Genomic DNA, 27,967 nt, shown 5'->3' with positions numbered 1-27,967 from the left:
ATTCTTTCTATATATCTCACCCTCTCCTCCCCTCTCCCCATGTCCCTACGTCTATTCTCTATGTCTGTTTCTCCTTTTGCTGCCCTGTAAATAAATTCTTCAGTACCATTTTTCTAGAATCAATATGTATGCATTAGAATACGAAATTTTTCTTTCTCTTTCTGACTTGCTTCACTCTGTATAATAGGTTCTAGGTTCACCCACCTCCTTAGAACTAACTCAAATGCATTCCTTTTTATGGCTGAGTAATATTCCATTGTGTATATGTACCACAACTTCTTTATCCATTCATCTGTCAATGGACATCCAGGTTGCTTCCATGTTCTAGCTTCCAATAGCCACATTTTTTTAAGTGAATTTTAATAGTATAGTTTAAATTGTCCATGAAGCATATATGGCTATTTACTATTGCTATACTTTCAGCTCCTCTGTGAGTGAATGAGTGAAGTCACTCAGTCATGTCCAACTCTTTGTGACCCCATGGACTGTAGCCTACCAGGCTCCTCCATCCATGGGATTCTCCAGGCAAGAATACTGGAGTGGGTCGCCATTTCCTTCTCCAGGAGATCTTTCTGACCCAGGGATTGAACCCGGGTCTCCCTCCTTGTAGGCAGACAATTTACCATCTAAGCCAACAGGGAAGTCCCTCCTCTGTAGATTTGAGAACTTTCAAAACCCAAAATGGAAAAAATAACTTAAAAATTTGTATAGCTTATTTAACCCAGTATGTCCAAAATATTATCATTTAACATTCAATCAATATAAATTCTCAATAGACACCCTACACTTGTTTTCTCATACTAAGTCTGCACACCAAATTTGGATTCGCCACCTTTCAAGTGTTCAATCAATCTCCTTGTATGGCTGTTGGCTGTTGGCCATTGTACTGATCAGCATACCTCTGGGGAGAACAGATAAGCACATGATGAAGTAAGTCAGAGGCTGATGATAAAAATAAATAAGGGAAGGGGGTCCAGTTCCAGTATGGTGGTCGGGGAGGCCTCATGTGTGACTCAGCTGGTAAAAAATCCACCTACAGTGCAGGAGACCTGGGTTTGATCCCTGGATTGGGAAGATCCCCAAGAGCTTCCCTTGTGGCTCAGATGGTAGAGTCTGCCTGCAATGCAGGAGACCCAGGTTTGATCCCTGGGTTGGGAAGACCCCCTGGAGAAGGAAATAGCAACCCACTCCTATAATCTTGCCTGGAAAATCCCATGGATGGAGGTGCCTGGCAGGTACTGTCCACAGGGTCGCAGAGTCGGACATGACTGAGTGACTTCACTTTCACTTTTCATATTTGAACAAGTGTGACTTTTGACCTGCAGGAGGAGAAGGAGTGAGCCAGATGGTTACCTGCGGAAGAGCCCACCAGACGGAGGGAAGTTCAGTTCAGTCATTCAATTTTGTCCAACTCTTTGTGACCCCCATGGACTGCAGAACGCCAGGTTTCCCTGTACATCACCCAACTCCTGGAGCTTGCTCAAACTCATGTCCATAGAGTCGGTGATGCCATCCAACCAACTCATCCCTTCTCCTCCTGCCTTCAATCTTTCCCAGCATCAGGGTCTTTTCCAATGAGTCAGTTCTTCACATCAGGTGGTCAAAGTATTGGAGTTTCAGCTTCAGCCTCAGTTCTTCCAATGAATATTCAGGACTGATTTCCTTTAGGATTGACTGGTTGGATCTCCTTGCAGTCCAAGGGACTGTCAAGAGTCTTCTCCAACACCACAGTTGAAAAGCATCAATTCTTCAGCACTCAGCTTTCTTTATAGTCCAACTCTCACATCCATACATGACTGCTGGAAAAACCATAGCTTTGACCAGATGGACCTTTGTTGGCAAAGTAATGTCTCTGCTTTTTAACATGCTTTCTAGGTTGGTCATAGCTTTTCTTCCAAGGAGCAAGTGTCTTTTAATTTCATGGCTGCAGTCACCATCTATAATGATTTTGGAATCCCAAAAAATAAAGTCTCACACTGTTTCCATTGTTTCCCCATCTGTTTGCCATGAGGTGATGGGACTGGACGCCATGATCTTAGTTTTCTGAATGTTGAGTTTTAAGCCAGTTTTTCAACTCTCCTCTTAGACAGAGGGAAGAACCCCATGGATGGAGGGAAGGGCAAGTTCAAAGGCCTGAGGTGGTATGTTCTAGGAACACAAAGAGGGCTGTGCAGTTGGAGGGGTGTGGGGGCCACGGGGTCAATCAGGTGACGCGGCCCTGCAGGTTACTGTACAGACTTACAGACTTTGGCTTTTGTTTGCAGTTCTTCAGCAGGTCCGGGCTCAGGCATTCCCTCCTGTAGCAAGCCCTCCTGACTCCCAAGCTGGCTGTGACCCCACAGCCTCCTGGAATCTCCTCTGTCAGAATCCATGACATGCAGGGTTGTAACCATGTTTCTGGGTACTCGTGGGTCTGTCTCTTGCATGGGGCCCTGAGACTCAATCTGGCCTGATTCACCTCATAACCCCTGAACCCCTAGCCATACAATATTCATCCTATGACTTTAGACACTGAGCCAGGTTACCCAACCACACCACTTTTAAATAAATAAATAAATCTTTTCTTGAAATATAAAGTCCAAACCCTAAGTGTACAGCTTGATGAACTTTTACAAAATTCTTTTATTTCAGAAGCCCTGTTTTGTCCCTCAGTGCTGACCTCTAACACAATGATGAGCTCAGTCTGCTCTTGAGGGTACTATAAATGGGATTGCGCAAGTGCACTCTTTTGTGTATAGCTCCTTCACACCTGTGTCTATGCAGTCCAGTCATGTTGTGAGAGGCAATGATTTTTTCCTCTTTGCCTTATGCTATTTCATTATGTGACCACACCCAGATTGCTTATCCATACTCCTGTCTAGAGGCACCCAGGCCTTCGGGTCAAAAGCTGCTCTGAGCATTCTTGTTAAGTCTTTTTGTGGACGTGCATTTATTGTTCATTTCTCTTGTGTGGCCAACTAGGAGAGGGATTGCTGGGTCCTAGTAGTGCCTGTGGGGCTTCCCTGGTGGCTCGGTGGTAAAGAATCCATCTACCAATGCAGGAGATGCAGATTTGATCCCTGGATTGGGAAGATTCCCTGGGGAAGGAAGTGGCAACCCACTTCGGTATTCTTGACTGGGAAATCCCATGGACAGTGGAGCCTGTGGGGCTACAGTCCACGGGGTCGCGAAAGAGTCGTACCTGACTCAGTGATTAAACAGCAACAAAATGAAGTAGCACATGTCCACAGTGAATTTTCTTAAGTTTTTTTACAGGGCTCTCCCAGTGCTACTGCTCATATTCTTGCACACTGGGTACTGCCAGTATTCTTAAGACTCCATTAGAGGGAGGAGGAGGGAAAGCTAGCACCTAGCTTTCATTGAGCAGTTATTGTCTGCAAGGCACTGATGTGTACAAATCGGTCCAGTCATCATGATGACCAGGAAGGTCAGCATATCATAGCTCCTGTCTTACCCTCAAGGAGCCAGGGCTCTCTCTCCAAGGAGAAGCCACCGGCCCAAGGTCACACAAGAGTCCAGCCGACCTGTCTGACTCTGATACTCACCATCCCCCTCCCCCTTTAATTTTAACACAGTAGATTTACAATGTTTTGTTAGGGACACTCATCCTCTTAACCACGGCCCAGGCCAGCCCTTCTCAAGGGAAGAAAAGGCTACCTACTTTCTGATCTGCCTTATCTTCCCCAATTCCTTCCAGATCCCACCCCAGTGGATACCCCTACAACCTCCGCCCACCCCCACCCAGCTCCCTAGGCACCTGCAAGCCACCTCAAGCACCAAGACCCAGTCAGGGATTGCGCCTGTCGGTGGTAAAGATTAATGAAAATGCATATCTCCAGGCCTAACACTGCAGCCCTGACTCAATAGGTCTGGGGTGGAGGGCTCAGGAACTGGCATGTTTAACTTCAATCTGACGTGTAGCCCTTTGGAGAACCCTCAGTGATGTGGAGCCGTGGAAGGCACTAGAGCAGGGGAGGGGCTGAATGGCAAAGAGTACCCCTGGGCATTAGGACCTAGAGGGAAGCCCCTGTAGCCAGAATTCCTGGATCCAATTCCTGACTCTGATCATTACCATCTCAGAGCCATAGTTTCCCCAACCTGCAAAAGGTCTGATGTTAATTAAAATTGTCCACTCTCACCTGACTGGTCTGGCTGTGGGTACAGGTGTCCAGGAAATAGGCCTTAGAGCATTAAGGAAAGGCTGCCAAAGGTGCCTGAGAAATTCAGATGATGGCAAGATCCCTGGGAGGCCTTCTTGAAGTTACTGCAGCTGAGAGTGGGCTTGGAAGGGAGAAGGCAGGCTGGGTGGTGACTGGTGTGGACACAAATCTGGGGCATTGGTGGGTGGTCTTCAGTTCCCCCAGGGGGCTGCGTGGCAGGCTTTGGGGGTCGATAATCATGAGTCCAGGATCAAAGAGCTGGCTGTCCTCCCTCCTTGCTCTGTGACCTTGAGCTGACCACATACCCTCTCTGGGCCCCAGTTCTTTAAATAATGGTGATGCATCTTGTTGCTGAACGTGGTGTGAAGAAGCAATGAGACTTGGACTCAGGCAGACAGGGTTCAAGCCCGTCCCCACATGCAAGTGTGCCCTTGGGCGCTGGCTTCATCTCTCTGAGCCTCCACTTCCTCATCCAGGGTTGGGAGTCTTGGAAGTTGAGCAGTGCCCATGGGCAGAAAACCCCCATTATTGCCTCTCTAGAAGCTGGGGTCACAGCACAGGGCTCCCCTTGCCAGCCCAGCCCTCATTTTCTGCTCAGAGTAAATCCAGGGTAACTGATCATTCAAAGAAGGTCGCAATGAGATTAGAGGTCAAAGTACTCAACCCCTTTCCTATTTCCCAGATGGGAAAACTGAGGTCCGGGGAGGAGCTATGGTTTGTCCAAGGCCACGTAGTGTGCCCCTGGTTGTGCCAAGGCAAGAACCTGGTCCTCTTGACTCAGCCTTTCTGCCTTGGTTTCTCCATCTGTGCACTGGGCTGGGGAGGGGAGCAGTGAGTGTACTGTGTGAACATCTAAGGACAGGATTAGGGGAGTGGAGGAGCCCAGGCACGCCTAGGATCAGGCATCAGCCACCCACAGATTACCCAGGCGTCTGTATGTGCCAGCCAGTCTCAAGGCCACCATTGTCCCAGAGCCAGGAGATGATGGGTGTTGAGATTAAGGTCGACTCTGAGGGAAAAGGGGACAGCCCAGGCACCCAGGCCAAGGCAAGGGAGGGGCCCTCTTTCCTCTGTGACATGGCTCTGGGCCAGGCTGGTACACAGACCCACCCATGGAGACAGAGACCTTCTGACAGATGCAAACAGCAACGCATGGACCATGGACACGTACGTGGGACCACCATCTCAATAATTCCCAGGGCTGGAGCAACAGCCAATCAGAGGGGCTCTGAAGTACCTTTTTTTTTTTCAAAGTTACAGGTTTTGGGGTTTTGTTTTTTTTTTTCAACATTCTAGTAAATGATACTGATTTTGAGAATCCACTTAGAATGCACTTATTTTAGATTGTGTTTTTAACTTTGTTATATATAAAAATACATTCACTTTAAAGAAGGGTCAGTTTGAAGAACAGCGTCAGTAGGTGGCCCAGATGGTAAAGAATTTGCCTGCAATGCAGGAGACCCAGGTTCAATCCCTGGTCGAGAAGATCCCCTGGAGAAGGGAATGGCAGCCCACTCCAGTATTTTTGTCTGGGAAATCCCATGAACAGAGGAGCTTGGTGGGCTATAGTCCATGGGATCACAAAGAGCCAGACATGACTGAGTGATTGAGCACACACACACACACACAGTGGGGATGGTCACCCTCCCCTTATAGGGTTACTGCATAGATTAAATGAGATGGTACAAGTAAAGCTCTGAGCATGGCATTCAGCAGGTACTCAATATATGCTCAAGCCTGCCCCTCAGACCCAAGCTGCTCTTAGATCCCAAAACCCATTGAAGAGGAAGAAAAAACACACATCAATTTTCTACAAATAAAGAGGTCTAAACATCAAATGTTCGTTAGGGCCTTTCTCCTGTTTATTGCCAAGTCCCCAGCCCCGTCCTGCCCTGCTCACTCCTCATCAGCCCCAGTGGAAGGGGGCCAGGCCCACCCAGTTCCAATCAGGCTCCTCTGCTGGGTGTAACTAGTGGACGGTGTGCAGGCAGCTGGCAGGCAAATCCTGTCCCAGTCAGTCCAGCTTCAAGTTCAGCACCAGGGCATTCTGGCAGGAGAAAAAGGGCCAGGAGCAGGTGTGGGGAACAATGAGGGGCCACCCAGACACAGACGGGGATGGACCGGGGCGTGGTCAGGAATGAAATCAGCTCGGTGTTTAAGAACGAAGGATGGACTCTGTGTGTGGGGGGGCGGTGATTTGGGAGAATGTCATTGAAACATGTATAATATCATATAAGAAACGAATCACCAGTCCAGGTTTGATACAGGATACAGGATACTTGGATCTGGTGCACTGGAATGACCCAGAGGGACGGTATGGGGAGGGAGGTGGGAGCGGGGTTCAAGATTGGGAACACGTGTGCACCCGTGGTGGATTCATGTTGATGTATGGCAAAACCAATACAATATTGTAAAGTAATTAGCCTCTAATTTAAAAAAAAAAAAAAAGGACGAAGGATGGGGCACCCCTGGTGGCTCAGTGCTTAAAAAAAAAAAATCTGCCTGTCAATACAGGAGACACAGGTTCGATCTCTGGTCCAGGTAGATCCCACATGCCACAGGGAAGCTAAGCCCATGTGCCACAACTACTGAGCCTTTGCTCTAGAGCCCAGGAGACATAACTACTGAAGCTTGTGTACTCTAGAGCCTGTGCTCTGCAACCAGAGAAGACACTTCAGTGAGAAGCCTGTGCACTGCAATTAGAGAGTAGCCTCTGCTCGCCGCAATTAGAGAAAATCCTGTGCAGCAATGAAGACCCAGCACAGCCAAAAATAAATAAAGAAATGCTTAAAAAAGGAAGACTGGCCTTAAGACCCTTCACCTCTCTGAACCTTGAGTTTCTCAACAATCAAGTGAGGAGAAGCACCCCTACCTCCCAGAGTAGAGAGATCAAATGAGAAAAAGGTCCATTTAATGCTCCAAGTGCAGTGCTTGGTGTGCAAGGCAAAGCTAATATTTATGGAGCACTTACTGTATGCATTTAAGTGAATTATCTCCATAAATCATCACAACAGCTCTCCAGAGTGGATACTATATTATTCTCTCTATTTGAGATGACAGAAAAATAGAAGCACCGAGAAAGAGGAAGCAATTCGTCCAAGGTGGCAGAGGAGGACAGTAGCAGAATTCATGTTTCCTTCAGGGGATCCCTGGCTAAGGGCAGCCTCCAGATTCTGAGGGGCAGGGTCTTGCTCAGGGGATTGGCAAGACTGTACTGATGGCCGCTGCCTCCTTAGTCCAATGCCCTCCAAGTTGAGAATGGCAGGCTCTTGCTCATTGGCCAGAAACTTTGGCTGAACTGGCCTTCCCCACCTCCTTTCCTCACCTCAGTTATGTCCAGCTCTGCCAGGTTGTAGTTCATGTCCAGAAGGTCAGGAAGTGGGAACCCGACTTGGAGTACATCTGAGAAATACAGGAAGAGTTATTTCAGCCTACCTGCTCTGCAAGTAAGTGGCTGCCTGGAGCAGCATAGTGGGAAATAGTGCAGTGATTGATTCATGATGTCTGCCAGCTGCACAGGCCTAGACACCATCAGCGGGATCACCACCGACTTGCATCCCAGGGCAGAGTCAAGATCTGACTTCAGGTATCGGGTCAAAGGTCAGAGTCCAAGTTGTTGAAGTGGCCCTTGTCCCCAGGCAAGTGATATTAACATGACTTTAGCCTCAAAGATTCAGTATTGACTATCTACTCCCTTTTAGGTTTCCTCATTTGGGACCAGTGGAGGGCCTTTGAGACCACCCTTGTGACATCCTTTCCTGCTCAGAGTGCTTCTTGGCACCAGCAAAACCCTCACCATTGATGACTGGGATGTAGGCTTCTTGGAGAAAATCAGTGATGAAGCCAGTCAATTTCTTCTCCTGGCGAGAGAGAGAGAAAGAGAAGATACCCTCATCCCATCGTTCCATTAATTCAACAGATTTTTTTTTCAGCTCTTAGTCCAGCTGAGTCCAAGGACCACAGGAACGAATTTTAGAGACATCAAATCACATCAAAACTGCGTCTGACTGTTACACTGTAGACTGATGCCCTTCATTTCTGCTTAGCTCCTGTTCAGTCCATGGGGTCGCAAAGAATCAGATAACGACTGAGCGACTGAGCACACACTACTCCTAACTACATCAGGTTCTGTGTTGGGCCCTGAGACTACAGAAACTAATAAAAATAGCACCTGGGCTGGGCAAACAAGCTCAGGTTGCTGCTATGCACAACAATGCTTTTAAAATCAATCTAGGGAGATGTCCAGATTCTATCCAGAAAAGAGAACAAAGACTCAGAGAAGCAAAGCAATTTTCCCAAGGTCACACGGTCAGTCAGGAGCCCCAAACCCCACAATGACCTACTCTATTCACTCTGCCTCCATTTCAGAGCTCTACCCTGAAATCCCAAGGTGAATAGGCCCAGTTTTTTGCTTTTAAGCCAGACCAGGCAGAAGTACTTGGGATACTTACCTTGAAGGGGCCAATTGATGAGGACTTCCGGGACATGCTCAGTAATCTGCAGAAGAGAGGGAACCAGGGAGGAGGAAGGGCATTCAGAGCACTGGAGAAAAGACATCTCAAACACCCCCGGCTCCTCTCTGATGGGGAAGTCCCCTTATAGCCTTCACACTAGGCACTCCTAAGTCTGTTTACATGCTACCTGTGATGGGGCACTCACCACTTTTTCTTACAGCCCATGTTGTTTCCCACAGCTCAAACCACTGACTTCTCTCATTGGTCCTGACTCCTCTCTTTGGGACCCAAGCTCTGTCTGTTGCACCTGCCCAAGGCCAGATATGCAGAGGTTTGCAGCTCAGTTAACCCGTTGCAGACTTCTGCAGCACACAGAGCTGGGGTCCTTCACAGGGTCCCTCCTCTGCACAGCTTCTGGTGGCACTAATGCATCTTGGCACCAGAACAGGCCATATGACCATCATCTGCTGGTTCTATCTTCCCAACATCTATTCTTTACTCCAGTAACAGAGTTTCCATTTCCTGAGCCTCTCTATCCAAGGCATTACAGTGGGGTGAGCACATCACCCAGACCTGGCCAATCAGAGCATTCGCTCTCTAGAGTCATAAGTTCAGTTCAGTTCAGTTGCTCAGTCATGTCTGACTCTTTGCGACCCCATGGACTGCAGCACACAAGGCTTCCCTGTCCTTCACCAACTCCCGGAGCTTGCTCAAACTCATGTCCATTGAGTCAGTGATGCCATCCAACCATCTCATCCTCTGCCATCCCCTTCTCCTCCTGCCTTCAATCTTTCCCAGCATCAGGGTCTTTTCCAATGAGTTAGTTCTTCGCATCAGGTGGCCAAAGTATTGGAGCTTCAGCATCAGTCCTTCCAATGAATATTCAGGACTAATTTCCTTTAGGATTGATTGGTTGGATCTCCTTGCAGTCCACAGGACTCTCAAGAGTCTTCTCCAACACCACAGTTCAAAGGCAGCAATTCTTCGGTGCTCAGCTTTCTTTATAGTCCAACCCTCACATCCATACATGACTACTGGAAAAACCATAGCTTTGACCAGATGGACCTCTATTGGCAAAGTAATGTCTCTGCTTTTTAATATGCTGTGTAGGTTTGTCGTAGCTTTTCTTCTAAGGAGCAAGCGTCTTTTAATTTCATGGCTACAGTCACCATTTGCAGTGATTTTGGAGCCCAAGAAAATTAATTCTCACACTGTTTCCATTGTTTCCCCATCTATTTGCCATGAAGGGATGGGACCAGGTGCCATGATCTTAGTTTTTTGAATGCTGAGTTTTAAGCCAACTTTTCACTCTCCTCTCTTTCACTTTCATGAAGAGGCTCTTTAGTTCTTCACTTTCTGCCATAAGGGTGGTGTCATCTGCCAGGAGGTTATTGAAATTTCTCCTGGAAATCTTGATTCCAGCTTGTGCTTCATCCAGCCCAGCATTTCACATGATGTACTCTGCATATAAGTTAAATAAGTAGGGTGACAATATACAGCCTTGATGTACTCCGCTCCCAATCTGGAAGCAGTCTGTTGTTCCATGTCCAGTTCTAATTGTTGCTTCTTGACCTGCATGCAGATTTCTCAAGAAGCAGGTCAGGTGGTCTGGTATTCCTGTCTCTTTAAGAATTTTCCATAGTTTGTTGTGATCACACAGTCAAAGGCTTAGTCAATAAAGCAGAAGTAGATGTTTTTCTGGAACTCTCTTGCCTTTTGAATGATCCAGTGGATGTTGGCAATTTGATCTCTGGTTCCTCTGCCTTTTCTAAATCCAGCTTTAACATCTGGAAGTTCACAGTTCATGTACTGTTGAAGCCTGGCTTGGAGAATTTTGAGCATTATTTTGCTAGCACGTGAGATGAGTGCAATTGTGCGGTAGTTTGAACATTCTTTGGCATTGCCTTTCTTTGGGATTGGAATGAAAACTGACCTTTTCCAGTACTGTGGCCACTGCTGAGTTTTCCAAATTTGCTGGCATATTGAGTGCAGCACTTTCACAGCATCCTCTTTTAGGATTTGAAATAGCTCAACTGGAATTCCATCACCTCCACTAGCTTTGTTCATAGTGATGCTTCCTGAGGCCCACTTGACTTCACATTTCAGGATGTCTTGCTCTAGTTGAGTGATCACACCATCATGGTTATCTGGGTCATGAAGATCTTTTTTGTACAGTTCTTCTGTGTATTCTTGCCACCTCTTCTTAATATCTTCTGCTTCTGTTAGGTCCATACCATTTCTGTTCCTTTACTGAGCCCATCTTTGCATGAAATGTTCCCTTGGTATCTCTTATTTTCTTGACAAGATCTCTAGTCTTTCCCATTCTATTGTTTTCCTCTATTTCTTTTCATTGATCACTGAGGAAGGCTTTCTTATCTCTCCTTGCTATTCTTTGGAACTCTGCATTCAGGTGGGTATATCTTTCCTTTTTTCCTTTGCCTTTCACTTCTCTTCTTTTCTCAGTTGTTTGTAAGGCCTCCTCAGACAACCATTTTGCCTTTTTGCGTTTCCTTTTCTTGGGGATGGTCTTGATCACTGTCTGCTGTACAATGTCATGAACCTCCATCCATAGTTTTTCAGGCACTTTGTCTATCAGATCTAGTCCCCTAAATCTATTTCTCACATCCACTGTATAATCATAATAGGTTTGATTTGCTGCTGCTAAGTCGCTTCAGTCGTGTCTGACTCTGTGCGACCCCATAAACGGCAGCCCACCAGGCTTCCACGTCCCTGGGATTCTCCAGGCAAGAACACTGGAGTGGTAGGTCATACCTAAATGGTCTAGTTGTTTTCCCTACTTTCTTCAATTTCAGTCTGAATTTTGCAATAAAGAGTCATAGTGATTAGCTTAGAGTTGGTCATGTGATCCACACTAGACCAATGAAAACAGCCTTTGAGATTTTGTTAGAACTGTTAAATAAGAGGTCTCTCTTCTTATTGGGGTCACTTTGCCACCAATTTTGGGGAGCGGCTGCCTGAGAATGTCCAACAAAGTAGACAGCAAAAACCAAGGGAAGAGAGGGATAAACTTTGAGAATTTTTGTGCACCTAGATCCAGCCATGCCTGAAAGGTGAGAACTACTGCTAGAGATTTTAATTATATGACTCAAAAGTCCCTTTTGGGCTTAAGTGAGTTAAAGTCAGAATTGTCTCTTACAACCAGTAGAATCTTGGCACCCAACACATCAGACAAGAAATTATGACAAATACAAAAATTATTCAGCAATTGAATACAAAACTAGACCTCACACATAGATAGAGCTCTATAATTGTTGACTGTTATCAGTATAAAGAAGGTGTTCCTAGAGAAGGTCATATTTGAGGTGGGCACTGACTAGCAGGTGGCATTTGGATGACATGGGTAAAAGCCTGTTCATGAAAAAGGGAACATGATCACATGATCAGACTCACTGTGCAAGAGCCTAGTGGAATAGTGGGAGCGGTGGTGGGAGAATTTGAGAAGGGCCTTGAAGGCCAGGCTAAGATTTGACAAAAGATCATGCACACAATGGGGAGCCATTGAGAGTTCTAGCAGGCATAGAGACCAGAGAAGCCTGGCAGTGTGGGCTGTGCTGGCTGGGTCAGAGGAAGGCCCTGGAGCAGGAAACCAAGTGGTCTTGGTGGTGCCTAGGCAGGGGTACAGGGATGCCAACCTGGGCAGCAGACTCCTACCTGTCCAGAGAGGTGGTCATCTGCAGCCGGTCCTCATGAACTGAGTACTGGATTTTCAGGTTGAAGTGCTGACACAGAGTGGGGGGAAAGCAGGAAGAAGGCAGTGGGTCCCCCATCAGGGCTGGTAAAACCAAGGGCTCTACGACCTTCCCAGAACCACCACCACTGCCAAGACAGAGCAAGTGTCTTCCTCTCTGCCCACCCCACCCTCAGGACCTGAAGCCAGCAGTCTCCCCATTCCCCTAGCCCAGGATCCTCATCCTCCCTGTACCCAGCCCACGACAGCACTATCAGAAATCCCGGCATGATTGTGGGTCCCTGAACATACCATGTTATTGCTCCAGGCCACATCCTGTTACTCTATCTGGAGTACCCTCCATCACCAACCTCAACCCTTTCCCTGGCCAGATCCTGTTCAACTTTCAAAACATAGCTCAGGCATCACCTTCTCTAGGAAGTCCTCTGTGATTTCCTCAAAATAGATTTGCAATCTCTTTAGGTTCCTATAATTCCCTGAGTGAGACTTCACTGCCCTTATAGATGCTAATGAATGTCGGAGGGTGGGAAGTTGAACAGGAAAGAGAGGGAGGAAAGGAGGGAAGAGAAAGAAATATCTTTCTAGTCATTTGGAGGTTCAATTGCAGAGCCCAAAATCAGACAGTAGGTGACAGTGCCCAGAAGGTTATGACCAAATAATCAAGATTAACTAAGAGCCCTTCAATCCATTACTTGACTATGAGCTAAAAGCCCACCCTCCAGCTTCAAATATCCATGAGTTGGGCTTAGCTGGGAAAAAGTCCACTCACAGTTTCCAGGACAAAGAGGGATACAGGCGGCTTGCCCCGCCGCCGTGCAACAAACATCTCCAGGGTGCCGTGGAGGTGCAGCAGGCTCTTGCCTGTCTTCATGGTGACCTTGGGGGGCTTGTTTATCCTGATCTGGGTCACCAGGGGTTTCGGCTTGGGATAGGCTTCAGCCACCTACAGAAACCAGGAAACTCCCCTCAGGGCCAATCCTCAGACTGGTGGTTTCCATTGAAACTAGGAGTCTGACATGAAATAGGTGATTTCTGCCTTGGAAGTACTATATGCAAAGGCTGGAATATGTCTATCAGGAAATAAAGGAAACAAAACAGAAAATCTGACTATTTCTATATTGGACATAGAAAGTACAATGCACAAAACCTGGGTGTTCCTGTGGGGGCCCAAAGACTACTTTACGGAGAAGTTGGGATGATTCCACACTGGACAAGGGAGACATGGTATTGAAAATCCATTTGCCTGGATGGAGAACAGGGCAGGTGATTGTGGTGATTATGGATAGCTGGGGCACTTACTTTAGGGATGAAGCCAGCCAGTGTCACAGTGGTTTGGGGGGGCAGCTCACCGATCTACAAAATAATAGTCAAGGTTAGGATTACTGAAGGCTTCCCTGAGTCATCCTAACAAACCTCTCCTCTGACTTAAAAAGGCATGCCCTCTGAGGTCCTTCATCAAAATAGTTATCACTCTTTGATTAAGTAGATAATGAGCGCCTGGAGAGCCCAGACTGTGGCTCACACATTCCAATGCCCATAGCTCTGAGTACAAGATCATGCACTAAGAAAATTTTGTTTGATGAAAAAGTAGACAGAGAGATGGGAGAATGGGTAGATGCAATGGATCAGAGGATGTGGGTGAAGGGATTCATAGATGGATAGGTGGATGGAGAAAAAGTATAAACATATAAGTGGGTGAATGGATGGGTGGATTGATGGATAGGTGTTTGTGTAGGAGAATGAATAATAGATAGCAGGTGGATGGCTGCATGGAGGCATGAAAGGAATAATGGAGAAGGGAGGATGGGTGGGTGGGAAAATGGTGGAATCATCTGATAAATGGATGGGAGAATGGATGATGAATGGATTGATGGGTGGAGGGATGAATAGAAAGGTCCACAAATGGATGGGGGGTGCATGGATGCAAGGATGAATAAAGGGATCAGTGGGGATGAATGAATGAATGGATGGATTGATGGCTGGCTGGCTGGATCAGTAAATGAGTAGGAGAATGGATAATGGAGAACTGGATGAGTAGATGGGTGGGTATCTGGGTGTTTAGGCGGTAAACGGCAGATACATAGATTCATTCATTCAGTAGTATCAGCCCCTGTTCTAGGTATGGATGGTATGGAGGGTTGGGTGGATTCTAGCTAAAAGGATAGAGTCTAGGACATGACTACATAGTAACAAGACAGACTGGAAAAAAAGCAGGTAGATGGATGGACAATGCAGAAGAGTTGTAGGTTGGTGGATAAATACCTGGTGTGTGGACAGTTGAATGGATAGATGAATACACAGTGGCTACATGGACAGAGAGATGGCGGATGGTGGGGTGAAATGATGACAGAAATCCGTCCTGGCCCCTCCCAGTCCTAGCATTACTCACAACCCCAGGATAATTCTCAGTCTGGCAGGGACTGTCATTACAGGGGGCAGATGCAGATATTGGGGGTGTGGCCACTGGGCAGCTCACCATCATATCCTTGACTTTTACATTAAAGGACTTCTGCAGAAGAGCAAGCTCTGCTGTGAGGAAGGCGGCCGAGAGCAGCAGCTGTGAGGAACCTTCAGCATAGTCCTCAGGGAACTCAGCCCCTCCGGCATCCGCAAGCTGGATGGTGTTGCCCTTTTGCTGCTGCACCACAGGCTATGGGACAGCCAGGGGAGAGACCCTCAGCCTTGACCATGGGCAAGTCTCAGTCCTCCAAACAAATGGTGCTCAAACCAGCCTAGTGTTAATTACTTAGTCATTTGACTCTTTGTGACCCCATGGACTGTAGCCCACCAAGCTCCTCTATCCATGGGATTTTCCAGGCAAGGATGCTGGAGTGGGTTTCCTTCTCCAGGGGATCTTCCTGACCCGGGGATCGAACCCAGGTCTCCTGCACTGCAGGCAGACTCTTTACCATCTGAGCCAACAGGGAAGTCTGTGGTGCCCAAGTCAGCAAGTCATGAGATGGTTGAGCCAGAGCAGCGTGCAGTGGCTCAACTCTCCCAGCATGCAGATGGGTAGACTGAGACCCACAAGGATAATGGAGTCAATCACTGAACCACTGGCAGCTCCTCATAGGATTGTGTAAGTAACATCAGTTAATCTGACTCTAACTGATTAGAGCCCTCGTTTACTATTTTAACCTCAAGAGAACGAGGTAAACGGAAGACAACATGCAGCCTGTAAGAGTCCCACTGGAGGAAGACTTCACAGGGAGATGACCACTTGGGATTCTTCTTTCCATTCCTGGGAGATGCAGTCACCTGGTCACCAGGGTTCTGGAGTCCTGGGTGAGGCCCTAGCCAAATCCTGCCTGCCTGCTAAGCTGGGTGCTCTCTTCTATACAATGACAGTGGGCAAGCCACTCACTGGGAGAAGCAGGGAGCCTCAGGGGTGTGGGTGTGGAGTTGGCCATCCAGAAATTAGCTCAGGATTTGGGGTTCGTACTGAGAGCAGAAAGAGAAAGAGGCCCTTTCCACCCTCCGCAACCCCAGCCCATCCACCGGCCTTGGCAGAAGCAGCCCCCACCACTCAAGCCAGTGCGACCTCTGCCGGCTGATGCCCTTTGGTGCTTACACTGAAGTCCACTTGAATGTAGCTGGGTGTTGTGGTCGGTACAGACGTCAGGACATATTGGACAGTGCCCATCTGGCCCACAGGCATGGGGGCTGTGCAAAGATGAAGATTCACTCAGAGAGACACCAGCCCAAGGACAGCCTGGAGAAGCCAGCACCAGCCAGCTGCCACCTGAACCTGGCCTGGATGCCAGGACCCCGGCCCTCTCTGTGACACAGGCAAACTGCTTAGCATCTCTGGGCCTCAGTAGTTTCATCTGCAGAATGGAGGCAATGGTGCCTGATCTAGAAAATCATGCAACCTCATATCACCCTGCAGATACAGAGCTTGAGCATTTACCAAGGGTTGTCCAGCTCAGTTCTTACAACAGATTGGTGGGGTCAGGATTATTGGTTCTATTTTACAGATGCACAGATTGAGAATTGGAGGAGTGAAATAATGTCCCAGGCCACTCTGCTGGGCACATGAACCAGTTTTCCTCAGTCTCAGCCATTGGGGTTTCTCCTCCTGGTCTTGGGGAGCCCTGTGGACCCCACAGTGATAAAGGTTCCCTTAGCAAAGGGAAGGGTGGGGTTACTACTGGAATTGCTCTTCGTGGTACAAGGTTTGTGGATGAGCTATTGTGAACAAAGGCTGCTGTCCTTGGAGTCTGGGAGGGTAATAGATGGAACACTGGGTGGAGGGCTGAGAGGTAAGGACACCAGAGCCCCTCAGGGCCTAAGGCTCCCCATCTGGGCATTACGGGGAGGAGTGGACTCCATGACCTCAGACCTCCTGTAGTCCCAAGGCCGGGCCAGGAGCAGGTACTTGAATGGGGAGTGGGACATCCAAAAATTCTAGCCATCCTGCTGACCCCATGTGGGAGCAAGGCATGGCTAGGGCTACATACCGTTCAGGCTGGCCCACTTCTTGTTCACATACACCAGGACTGCATCAATGGCAGGGCACATCTGGAAGAAGAGAAAGCGCTGGGCTGAAGGGGGCCCTGAGTGGAGGGCCCCATTCTCACAGCTGAATGTTACTCCATGGGGAGTCTCAAGGGCCCTGGTGGGATAGAGACTGGAGGGGAACCAAAGCCACAAGTCATACAGAAAGTCAATGGCAGAGCCCCAGGGACTGGTACACTCAGCAGGGTTGGCAAGCTGTGTGATACCAGCTGCTGTTTTCTCCTCCTCTGCTTATGGAAGACATCACTAGCTGATCACAGTACTTCCTCTCACTGAGCCAGCCACAGCCTCAGGAGCCTCCTCAGCCACCAACAGTCGATCGAACAGCCAAGATGAAACGCGCTTGCCAGCCCTGGTCTAAGCAGTGCCGGGGATGAGGGGCGGAGGCTCACTCTGGGCACTCACCAGACCAGGAAGAACTTTGTGTAGGGTGCTGTCCAGGAACTTGTTGACCATTTTGGGCAGCATGCTGGACACAGAGGATGGGGCAGAGGCATAGATGGCAGGAAGTTAGACACAGGACATGGCTAAGGAGTTCAGTGGCTCAGGAAGTGGGATGCTGGGTCGGGCTGGCAAGGTGGACAGAGCCTTCCTCCCCAACCACAGAGAACCTCACTTGCTAGGCAGGTTTGTCTTCACGCTGACCAGGATGATCTCACAGCCCTCGCTCTTGAACATGGGGAGGCCCGTCTCCTCGTCCTGCAGAAGCCGGTTAGTGGCTGTGATGTTCAGGACCACGATGATCTCCATGTTCCCACCCATGAAGCTGGAGGGGGGGCAGGCAGGCATCAGGGCACCGCTGCCACTGTGGCCAGAATCTCAGCCTCTCTGAGAGGGTGAAAGGGTGGGAGACCATGCCATGGGACAGAAAGAGGGATGGGACCTGCCCAAGTTCACACAACCAGCCTTTCCTCTCCTCTCTTGCTTTGGTGAACTCCTACACATCCTTCAAAACTCTGCTCTGCTGTCATCATCTCCCCAAAGCCTTTTCTAATCCCCAGCCCCTACACCCTGTCAATATTTCTTCTGTCCCAGGCCAATCTATCAATCTGTGATCATCTGTGCTCAGGTCTGGTTCCCATCAAAGGTAGGAACCAAATTTGCATTATCTCAGACCACAGCATGGTACACAGTAGGTACTCAATCAATGGGCATATAAGAGTGAGACAAAGAGGCCATTGTCCTTTCCCTCTCACATCCGTGCCATACTCACCTCTTGCCGGTGATGGTCATGCCCGTGGACACACACTGGAAGATGCCCACCCTGGGCATAAAGTTCATTGTGATGACAGGCACCAGCACATCCTTCACTTTCAGACTGGGAGGGGCACACATTTGAGCAGTGAGAACTGGACAGGTGAGATCCCTCAACGCACTCCTCCACCACTTTGCTGGGAGGCCTTGGGTAAATCCCCCGCCCCATGTCATAGGGATAAACCTATCTCTGAACCAGTCTGTACACAGAAAGCTCTCATTGTGGGTGAGATGACATGTGGCTTAATTTGTGACCCTGGGCTGCTGCCTTCCCTGATGTAGGCCTCTGTTTCCCCACTGACAAAAAGAGGAGGTTTGCTTAGATCTGAGTTTCTCATCACTGACGCTACGGACATTTGGGGCAAGACCATCCTGTGCTGTGGGCTGTCCTGTGCATTGTAGGATGTTTCATAGAAATCTTGGCTTCTGCTCACCACAGGGACTAGATGCACCCCCCTCCCCCACTCTACAAGGTGGGACAATCAAAAATGTCTCCAGACATAGCCAGATGCCCCCTGGAGGCAAAATCACTCCTGGCTGAGAACCACCAGTCAAGATCCGGGATAACAAAGTTGTGGCACATTTACTTCCCCTGCCCACCCAGAGCTCTTGGCAGACATTGCTAATCAATCACACTGCTATTTTCCTGCTAAGTCCAGAAAGTGTCTCAGAACCCTCCCCAGTACATCATTCCAGACAGCCCCTACTAATCAATCCCGTATGATGCAAGCAACGAAACTAGTTTGCACCTATCCTTAGATGATCGTTTCCATTCAGCCACTGGAGGATTTTTCATTCAATTTCACCTACATTCAGCAAGCTACTGCTGGAGTTTGACTTTTCAACTTCACTTCCTCCTCCCAATGGCCCTGCTCACAACAGGACTAGAATTGTCCCTAGTGGGTGACTGAGGGGACTGAGGTCCAGGCAAGAGCAGTGACCTGCCCAAGGTCACACAGCAAGCCAGCAGCAAAGCCAGAAAGAGGCCCCATGTCCTGTATCAACTCTTTCACTCAGGTCCTGGGCATAGCATTACCCACCACCCTCTGCCCTAACCACCACCCCCTTCCCCCGGCCCCTGAAGCTCCTCCCCTGCTCACTCAGTGATGCCCTTGATAGGCTTCATCCCTGGGCGATTTTGGCCTGCCTCAGCTGCCATCTTCTCCAGGATATGACTCTCATCCATGGCATTCTGGACCTCTGGAAAGGAGAAGAGTCAGATAGACCCTCGCCTGGGCTCTTTACTGCTTCCTTCCCTCACCATTCTCTCAGGCATCCCAGAAACAAGTCGTGTGCAGACCCTGCCCTCTTCCAGCCTCACGGGGGAGACAGAGTCACCAACAATAACAGTAAAGAGTGATGAGAGGAAGGAGAGGGTGGGACGAATTGGGAGTGCAGCATTGACATACAGATGCTACTATGGTAAAACAGAGAGCTAGTGGGAACTCTCCCCCGGAGAATGCCATGGACAGAGGAGCCTGGCAGGCCACAGTCCATGGGGTCGCAAAGAGCTGGACATGTCTGTGCAACTAACTTTCACTTTGTTCAGTGGGAAGCTGCTATATAACACTGGGAGCTCAGCTCCATGCTCTGAGATGACTTAGACAGGTGGGATGGGGAGAGGGCGTGGGAGAGAGGTCCAAGGGTGGGGGGGTGCATATAGGTATACTCATAGCTGATTCATGTTGTTGTACAGTAGAAACTAGCATAACATTGTATACTCCAATTAAAAATACAATAAACAATACAGTGAATTCTACTGGAAAATATTTTGGCAGAATCTATGAAAGCTGAAGATACACATATTCTATAACTGTGAAATTCCTCTACTAATTACATACCCAACAGAAACATGCTTGTGTTCAACAAAATGTGTATTTTGGAATTAGACATTGTAAAATAGCTGTATTTTTGAGTACCACATAAAAATTCATCATTAAAAGAAGAAAAGGTGATGAGAGCCAGTACTGCCAGTACTGTGGTTATGACTCCACGTTCCATCGCAGGGAGCGCAGATTCAATTCTTGGTCAGGGAACTGAAGTCCCACATGCCGTGGAGTGCAGTCAAAATTTTTTTTAAAAAAGGCAAGAAAGAAATATATTGTAAATAAAAGTAATGAGAGCCATAAAAAGTACACGCAGCTAGAGGAACCACATGACAGGTTTGGGCCGGTAAAGAAAGAGCTGGGGAAGGTTTCCAGGAGGAGGTGAGCTGTCAATTGGTCCTTGAAGGAAGAATAGGATTTTCACCAGGAAACAAAGGGGTAAAGGAGGTGGCTCGGGGTAAAGGAGGTGGCTCAGGGCAGAGGATGCACCAAGGGCAGAGGCGGAGAGAGGGGAAGGAGGTGGCGTGGCGAGGGAGGAGAGAGGAACACGGGGTGGCTGGAGTGGGGAGGGCAGGACTAGACTCTGGAGCAGTTTCCAGGGCACATCATGGAGGCCTTGAACCGCGAGTGAGAGGGCCGACTTTATGCTGTAGCCCAGACACTCTCAAACCGGGGTGGTTAGGGAATTCAACTTGGAGCTTGTTAAAGTCGAGATACTGTGCCTGAAGCCAAGACATTCTGATTCCCCAAGCCTGGGGGCCCCCACCCCAAATGATACTGTGCCAGAAACACCCTATAATAGTCACAGGCTAGTTCCCAGAGGGGGACAAATCCTGAGCTGATGAAATCGTTAGCTCTTTGGGCCTGGATGTGACTTCCCTGAGGGTCACAGAGCTGGGGGTGGAAAATACATTTGAGTAAAGAACCCTCAGAGCCTTTTCATCTCAATTTCATCTGAAGTGTGTTAGTTTCTGAGTCGTGTCCGACTCTCTGCGACCCCATGGACTGTAGGCAGATTCTTTACCATCTGAGCCACGGGGAGTTTGTATCACAATTTCATTTGATCCTGCCCCCAAAGGACAGTTTACCATTTTACATTTTTTTAAGTATAGTTTTTATTTATTTGGCTGCACTGACTCTCAGCTGCAGTGTGCAGGATATCTAGTTACAGCAGGCAAACTCTGAGCTGTAGCCCGTGGGATCTAGGTCCCTGACCAGGGATGGAACCCAGGCTGCCGGCATGGGGAGCTCGGAGTGGCCTCTGGACCACCAGGGAAGTCCCGCTAATTTGCATTTCTTTTCATTTTACATTCTCTGAGGAGCACACTGGCAGCACAGAGAGGGTGACTGACTTGCTTGAGGCCACAGAGTAAACTGTTGGCAGAGCTGGGATTTGGCTCATGTCTGTCACCCCGATGACCCGCTTGTGGACACCAACCCCTGCCATCAGGGCCAAGGAGAGGCTACAGGAGGCAGAATTTAAAGCTCTGCCTTCAACTTATTGGGGGACCTTGGGAAGGTCACCCTATTTTCTCTGGGTCTCAGTTTCCTCTCCTCTCTGTAAAATGGGAGAATAACACATTGCCTATAAGTTTACTTTGAGGATCACAGAGCACTCAAGTCTATGTAAACACGAGCAGTCGCTACCTAACCCCAGTCACACACCTCCCACACCCTCTGCCAACATCCAGCGCCAGCTCACCGCGATTCAGGACGTCCATGCCCAGCCGCAGCAGTGCCCCAGGGTCTGCTCGCGTGGGAGTCAGCAGGCTGCAGAGCGCCAGACACAGGATCCACAGCATGGCCCCGCCTGTGCCGTAGGGCCTGAATTGGGTGCAGCTCAACAAGCCCTGGTTCTCCCGGGAGCCTCTCATGCTCCAGAGCAGACGGAGCCCCCTGGGTGATCTCGGAAGTCTAGGAGCCTTTGGACTCCAGCCAGTTCAGAGAACCTCATGCCTGCCTCCTCCCAAAGGGCCCAAGGGTGTCCGGATGAAACACCAGGCCTTCTGGAGTCACCCCGAGCAGGTCACTTCCCTCTCTAAGCCTCAGCTTCCTCATCTGTGGGCCTGATGCATTCTGATCAGCCTGCCTGATGGGGTTGGTGGGAGGTTTAGCTGCAATTTTTCACGTTTTCAGGTGTGGCTCAGAGAGCAGTGCTGGGGCCGCAGAAGGAATTCCCTCCTGGTCCTGATCCAGGAACTCCCCATGCAGTGCAGCGTGGGAATGGGGGAACCCTCTGCTTCCCTAGCCCTCCGACAGCCCGGGGCATCCCCCACCTCCCCCAGCTCAGCCTCCCTTCCAGGAATCTCAGTTCACAGCCCCTTAAGGCCCCTGGAGACAATGCCTCACCAATAGGGAAATCAAGGCATAGTTTGAACCAGCGCCAAGATCTCACAGTCAGTGAGTAGAGAATCAAATGATGACCTCTGACCTCAGATCCTTCAAAACTCCCAGGAAACCCCCTTCCCATCTCTGGGCTCCCAGACAACCTTTCTTCCTGTAGACTACTTACCAAGACCTGAAATTCTTCCAACCAGAGGCAGAGTGTTTATTTCAGGTTTGAGCTGTGGCTGAAAAGAATCAAGGTGGGGCAGCTACTGAGGCTGGTCTGTGTCACCAAAGAGGAAGAGTTCCCAATGGACTCCAGCCTTTATGAGCCTTTATGGGACAGCCAGCTCAGTCACTGACCCATAAACAGTCGTTCATTCAACTCACATTTACTGAGTCCCCACTACGTGTCAAGCAGGCCGGGCTACAGGGTACACACAGCAGAGACAGTCCTGCTTGTCCTGAATCTTAGAGAGAATCAATCGAATGGGATACAATGTGTATGAGGGATTAGGGAGTGGGGGTGGGCATCAGGGAAGGACTCTCTAAGGAGGAGATGTTTAGGCTGAGGCCTAAAGGATGCCAGTACATAAAAAAAAACAAGGAGACCATCGAGCCTACAATCAACATTTGCTAAGTGAAACCGTGTTCTATTTGTCTCTTGTCCCATTCAATTTTTAGATATCTATCTGAGCTTGAAAATAATCAATCATGGTGTTTCTTCTACCCCTGTGAACAAGCCTAGTGCCAGATCACTGAAGTTCATCCTGTGGGTGACTATGGAGTTCAGCACCTGGCAGCAGAGCTTGAAGGGGCTGGGTAAAGGTCTTCTCTAGCCCTGCCCTACCCCCAAGGTGGGGAGACTGAGCCTCAAGACTGAGTGCCACCCCAGTCCCCCCATTCCCAGACCAGAACTGATGTCAGGTGTCAAGGCCACTCAGAGCAGGGATTTTTGCCCTCTTAGAATAATAAGTGGCTTGAGGAACACCCTCTCCAGTATTCTTGCCTGGAGAATTCCACGACAGAGGAGCCTGGTGGGCTACAGTCCATGGGGTCACACAGAGTTGGACACGACTGAGCGACTATCACTCACTGAGGAACACAGTGTGTTTCTGGGGCAAAGGGTCAATGCCAGGGTTTTGTTTCTGGCTGTGTTGTGCTTTTGCCTAAGCCGTCCCTCCCTCAAACAACACCTGCCTCCTCCTTGCTTATCCCTCAAGTCCTAATTTCAGCCCCTGCCTCCTCCACCAGGAAGCCTCCCCCAACCTCCAGCTCCCTCCAGTCTTGAAGACGTAGTTGGAACCTGAGCATGTATGTATCTGATCTATCCCCCCAAGATGAGTGTTTCCTGCTGCCCAGCCCCATCTTCTACTCACACTATTTCCTCCATCTGGAGTCCTTCCTCGCTTTCTACTTGCCAAATGCTCCCAGGTGCCCCCTACCATAACTGTCCCCCCACCCCCTGCTGCCTCAGCTCAGCTCTGAGCTCCTGCAAAGCAGAGCCTCCCTTGTCTCCCACTGGCCTCAGATGGAACCCAAAGAGGCACCCCAGATCTGCTGTCTCCTTGATCTTGCCCAGGTCCTACAGCATCTGAGGTTTATGAATGTCTGGTGGCTTCCTGTCAGGTTCAGAGCACTGGGTGGGAGTCAGGACACAGATCCAAGCCCTGGTCCTGCTACCCGGTTACTGTGTGACCTCAGGCAAGTCTCTTGCCCTCCCTGAGCCTCAGTGTTTTCATCTGTAAAATGACAGGGCTGAAAAAAACACTGTCTGGGGAGAGGCCCACAGGTAGAGCCTATCCTTACCTTGCCTGGGGATGTCCTGCTGATGACTGGCCCCTGGCTCCCCACCCTGGGATGAGGAAGCCCTTATATTTGGGAGCCTGATTAGCTGCTTGGATAATTAAGGGTTTAATAAGGCCCAGATAATTATCTAGAGGCCCAGAGAACAGGAGCCCCAGTGCTCACGTGACGATTCAGCCTGTTCCAACATAAATAGCACAGAGGACATGGATGGCTGCCCCAGGGCGGGCGCTGGGGAGGGGATGCGGTCGCCAGAGAGGCTGTCGGGGCTCACACTGCCCCTCCCCGATACTCAGTGCCTCCCACAAGGCTGGACACACTGTTGGCACTCATTCCGTTCATGTTTACCTAGGACCCACTGTGTGCCAGGCCTGTGCGGGGGTGAGAGATGCCACACCAAGCAAAGGAGCTGCGTTTCCTATCCTAAGGGGGCTCCTGGAGCCCAGGGGGACAGGCCATCTGCAAGTGGACAGCACAGAGCCAGGTCAGTCCTGGGGAGCTGAGGGTGGTGGAAGCCAGTGAACTGGAGGGTGGGACAGGGAGAAAAGAGGGGGTTATTCCACAACAGAAGAGCCCTGAAGCAGAGGGTGTTGGAGCTGATACCTGAGGGGCAAGCAGAGCCAGTGCTGCAAGGCAGGGGAAGGTGTTTCAGGCAAGGAATCAGTGGGTGCAAAGACCTGGGACATGCGGGCTAGACCATCATGACTGGGCCCCCTGACACTCACAGGGGGCAAAGAGCTATGGCCCAGTGGTGTGTCTTCAAGGGAGACCCTCTTGGAGGAGATGCCAGGAGGTGGTAAATGCTGGCATGAAGGCTTTCTCCAAATCTGGAAGGCAATGAAGGCAAGTTGACCCCAGGGCCACAAGACTAGCTGGCCACAGAGCTGGCGTTAGACCTGGGGCCTCAGGGTGCCCAGCCTCTGCTCTGCTCCTGGCAAGACCCTTGAGGGGCATGGCTGGGGGCACCTTGAAGGTGATAAAGAGTCCCAGGGGGCTGCTGGAGAAATGGGGTTTTCGTCCTCCAACCTAAAGGGAGCTCACAGGTGTGGAAGATCGAGGAAGCTTCTGTGCCCATTGTGCACAGAGGGCTGCTGAGGCCAGAGAGGGGTGAAGGCCTGCCTGAAGTCCGCGGGCCAAACCAGATTGGAGTGAGGGAGAGAAGGACCCAGGTCAGCATAGCCAGTCTCCATCCTGATGTGGGCCCTGCGCTGGAGGAGCCAAACTACAGATAGCATCACTTTATCCCTGCAGATCCACCCTCTACAGACAGAGGCACCAGCAGGCTCCGCCTCCTCCTTGCATGTAAATCCACTCGGGTGTGCCTCTGATCACCCAGCCCTCCCTGCCTCCCCCAGGGTGGTCCTGGGTATTAGGGAGAAGGTGGAGGCAGGAAAGACATGGGATGGTTGGGGTGGGGGAGGCTGAAGAAACCCCTTTGCATGGGTTTGGGGATCGGGGCCTCAGTCCCAGCCTCTGCGCTCACAAGTTGTGTGTCCTTGGGTAGCACCCTCAGCCTCCCTAGGCCACAGTTTTATCCTCTTTATAATGTGGGGGCACAAATAACGAAAGCATTGCTCAGAGGGAAAAGGACAGTCATGCCATCCCCTCTTTCTCTAAGTTCAAAGTGGCCAGAGAGGAGGCAATATCCCTAAAAATAAATTCCTTCAGGGACACACTGAATCTTTCCTGGGGCCCTGGGTCATCACATGGCTTCAGTGTCCCCGGGGAAGCCTGGTTCAGCCAACCTGTAGCTAGAGCCTCTGGAAGCACCTCTGACTCAGCTCTCATGATGGTGATAGTAATAGTAACAAGAGGGCCCCTTTATTGTGCACCTGACCTGTGCCAGACAGAGTGCTGAGTGTTTGATATGCACTAGTCCACTTAAGGCAATGGCACCCTACTCCAGTACTCTTGCCTGGAAAATCCCATGGGTGGAGGAGCCCGGTAGGCTGCAGTCCATGGGGTCTCGAAGAGTCGGACATGACTGAGCAACTTCACTTTCACTTTCCACTTTCATGCATTGGAGAAGGAAATGGCAACCCACTCCAGCGTTCTTGCCTGGAGAATCCCAGGGATCAGGGAGCCTGGTGGGCTGCTGTCTATGGGGTCACACAGAGTCGGACATGACTGAAGCAACTTAGCAGCAGCAGCAGTCCACTTAATCCTGAGGACTACCCTATGAGGTGGGCACTCTGACAATTTTTTCCATTTTACAGACAGAAACAGAGGCTCAGAGAGATCAAGCCACCTGCCCAAGTTACAGCAAGTGATGGCAGAGCCAGGAGCTCCAGAGCCCAGGCCAGACATGCTAAGGCATACCCAAGGGAGCACTGCCTACCTGCTGACCTCCTTTCCCTGCCCCATGCCCCTGCATCGCCCTGCCTGGTCCCTACCAAAGCTCCAAATCCTGCCATCCTTCCAGGACCAGCTGCGGCTTCTTCCTCCAGGGAAGAAGCCCCTTCCTCTCCCACCTCCCCCCACCACCCACACCCCTCAGATACTGGAGACCAGGCCAATCCTGAAGATCAGCAAGGGTGACTCCCAGTTCAGACACCCAGCCTACAGGGACTGGACTCCACGCGGCTTCCCAAGCTCAGGGCTGGGTAAGCCTGGGCCAGAGCTCCGGCATAAACACAGTACAAGCATCTCACTCACCACATGCTTATTACGCACTTGCTGTATGCAGGGCTCTGGAAAGGTCAGAGAGGGGTGGTGGGGAGAGAAGCCGCAGACACTAGCCACGGTCGTCAGAAACTGAAGGGCATCAGAGTCACCAGGGCAGAGGGGTTTGCTCATGGCCAGGGAGACCGCCTGTGAGCTGATGGGCAGGGTAAACCAGGGCAGGTTAAGGTGGCCCAGGCAGAGCATAGAGCCCGAGGCCTAGAGGGAAAGTGTGCAAGGTGCAGGGTCGAGGTGAAAGGTGGGCCTCGAGAAGGTTCGTGAAGGAGCCAGACCTGAGAACGCACGCTTCAGTACAGGTCTGTATACAGGACTCAATTCTGAATTCTTTTCAGCACGTCTCCTTTAGCATGAAGCTAACCGGAGAGCACATGTCGGGGAGGCATGAGAGAGGAAGGGGCTTCCTGTGATTTCCGGTGGGGTTGAGGTGAGCCGTGTGGGGAGGAGACCATCCAGCAAAGCTCGTCTCAGCCACCCGCCCAGACTCGACCCCTCTGACTCAGCCTGGGGGCAGCTTTTCTGCAGCCCTTTCCAAATAAGCTAAGGCCCTCCCCAAACCCGCACCCTCCCGCTGTCCACTCACTCTGAGGGCCACTGGCCTATGACAGTGCCCACAGCCCTCAGGCAGCTGCTCTGTGTGTGGCTGCCACGTCTGCAACTCACAACCACTACCTCTCCTCGCACACCCTCCCCTCCCCCGTGCGGCTTGCCCCAGGGGGCTCTGGAGGTCTTTGTGACCACGCCACAGCTTGTGGGATCTTAGTTCCCCGACGAGGGATTGAACCCAGGTCCTTGGTAGTGAGAGCATGGAGTCCTAACCACAGAACCGCCAGGGAATTCCTCGAGGTCTTCGTTGCCATTGTTTGCCCAGCAACCCCAGGCCAGCTCCGACCTGGTAGCGAACCCCTCTGCTACCCAGTACACTGAACAGCACCCTCCCCATCGAGGTCTGAGCCCTTCCAAGTCTTTCCTTCCGGGCACTCTCTCTCAGCCCCAGCGGACTGCATAGTTTCCTTCAGCTTGCAGTTACTCTTCTACCATAGTTAATAGCCCTTCAGAGTGAGAGTCCCCTGTTTTAGATATTATGCGGTTTCTACCTTCTGATTGGACCCAGGTTGCCGTGCTCATCTGTGTCCCCCAGTAGCCAGGGCCCAGCGGGCTCCTTACTGAAAGGCTGAATGGGGTCCCTCAGGGACTAGGCCGGTTCTCTTCAGACAGACCACGGCTTCCTTCTGG

The 27,967-nt window shown here is 50.2% G+C and overlaps 1 protein-coding gene across 6 annotated transcripts; it reads right to left on the bottom strand.

The window, feature by feature from the left end:
- Positions 1-6,000: 6,000 nt before the first annotated feature.
- BPIFB6 (BPI fold containing family B member 6) lies at positions 6,001-23,068 on the bottom strand. Of its 6 annotated transcripts, XM_070801504.1 has the most exons (16): positions 22,434-23,068; positions 21,624-21,731; positions 19,196-19,295; positions 18,055-18,159; positions 17,458-17,607; positions 17,247-17,310; positions 16,784-16,844; positions 15,895-15,986; positions 14,800-14,973; positions 13,623-13,676; positions 13,093-13,266; positions 12,287-12,354; positions 8,612-8,657; positions 7,957-8,020; positions 7,486-7,562; positions 6,001-6,207 (listed from the first exon to the last, which is right to left on the bottom strand). In XM_070801504.1, exons 2-16 carry the CDS (start codon positions 21,721-21,723, stop codon positions 6,175-6,177), a joined length of 1,362 nt encoding a protein of 453 aa, XP_070657605.1. In that variant the 5' UTR covers positions 21,724-21,731; positions 22,434-23,068; the 3' UTR covers positions 6,001-6,174. The 6 variants fall into 6 exon arrangements, 4 of the variants coding, with proteins under 4 accessions (XP_070657605.1, XP_070657604.1, XP_070657606.1 ...); XM_070801503.1 differs by lacking the exon at positions 22,434-23,068 and having other exon boundaries at positions 21,624-22,189; XR_011570187.1 differs by lacking the exons at positions 12,287-12,354; positions 22,434-23,068 and having other exon boundaries at positions 21,624-22,189.
- Positions 23,069-27,967: the final 4,899 nt, after the last annotated feature.

The sequence above is a fragment of the Bos indicus genome, chromosome 13, assembly GCF_029378745.1.
Source record: "Bos indicus isolate NIAB-ARS_2022 breed Sahiwal x Tharparkar chromosome 13, NIAB-ARS_B.indTharparkar_mat_pri_1.0, whole genome shotgun sequence".
Classification (NCBI taxonomy): domain Eukaryota; kingdom Metazoa; phylum Chordata; class Mammalia; order Artiodactyla; family Bovidae; genus Bos; species Bos indicus.
The sequence above is the reverse complement of the archived record's forward strand: the minus strand, read 5'-3'. Positions and strand labels throughout refer to the sequence as shown.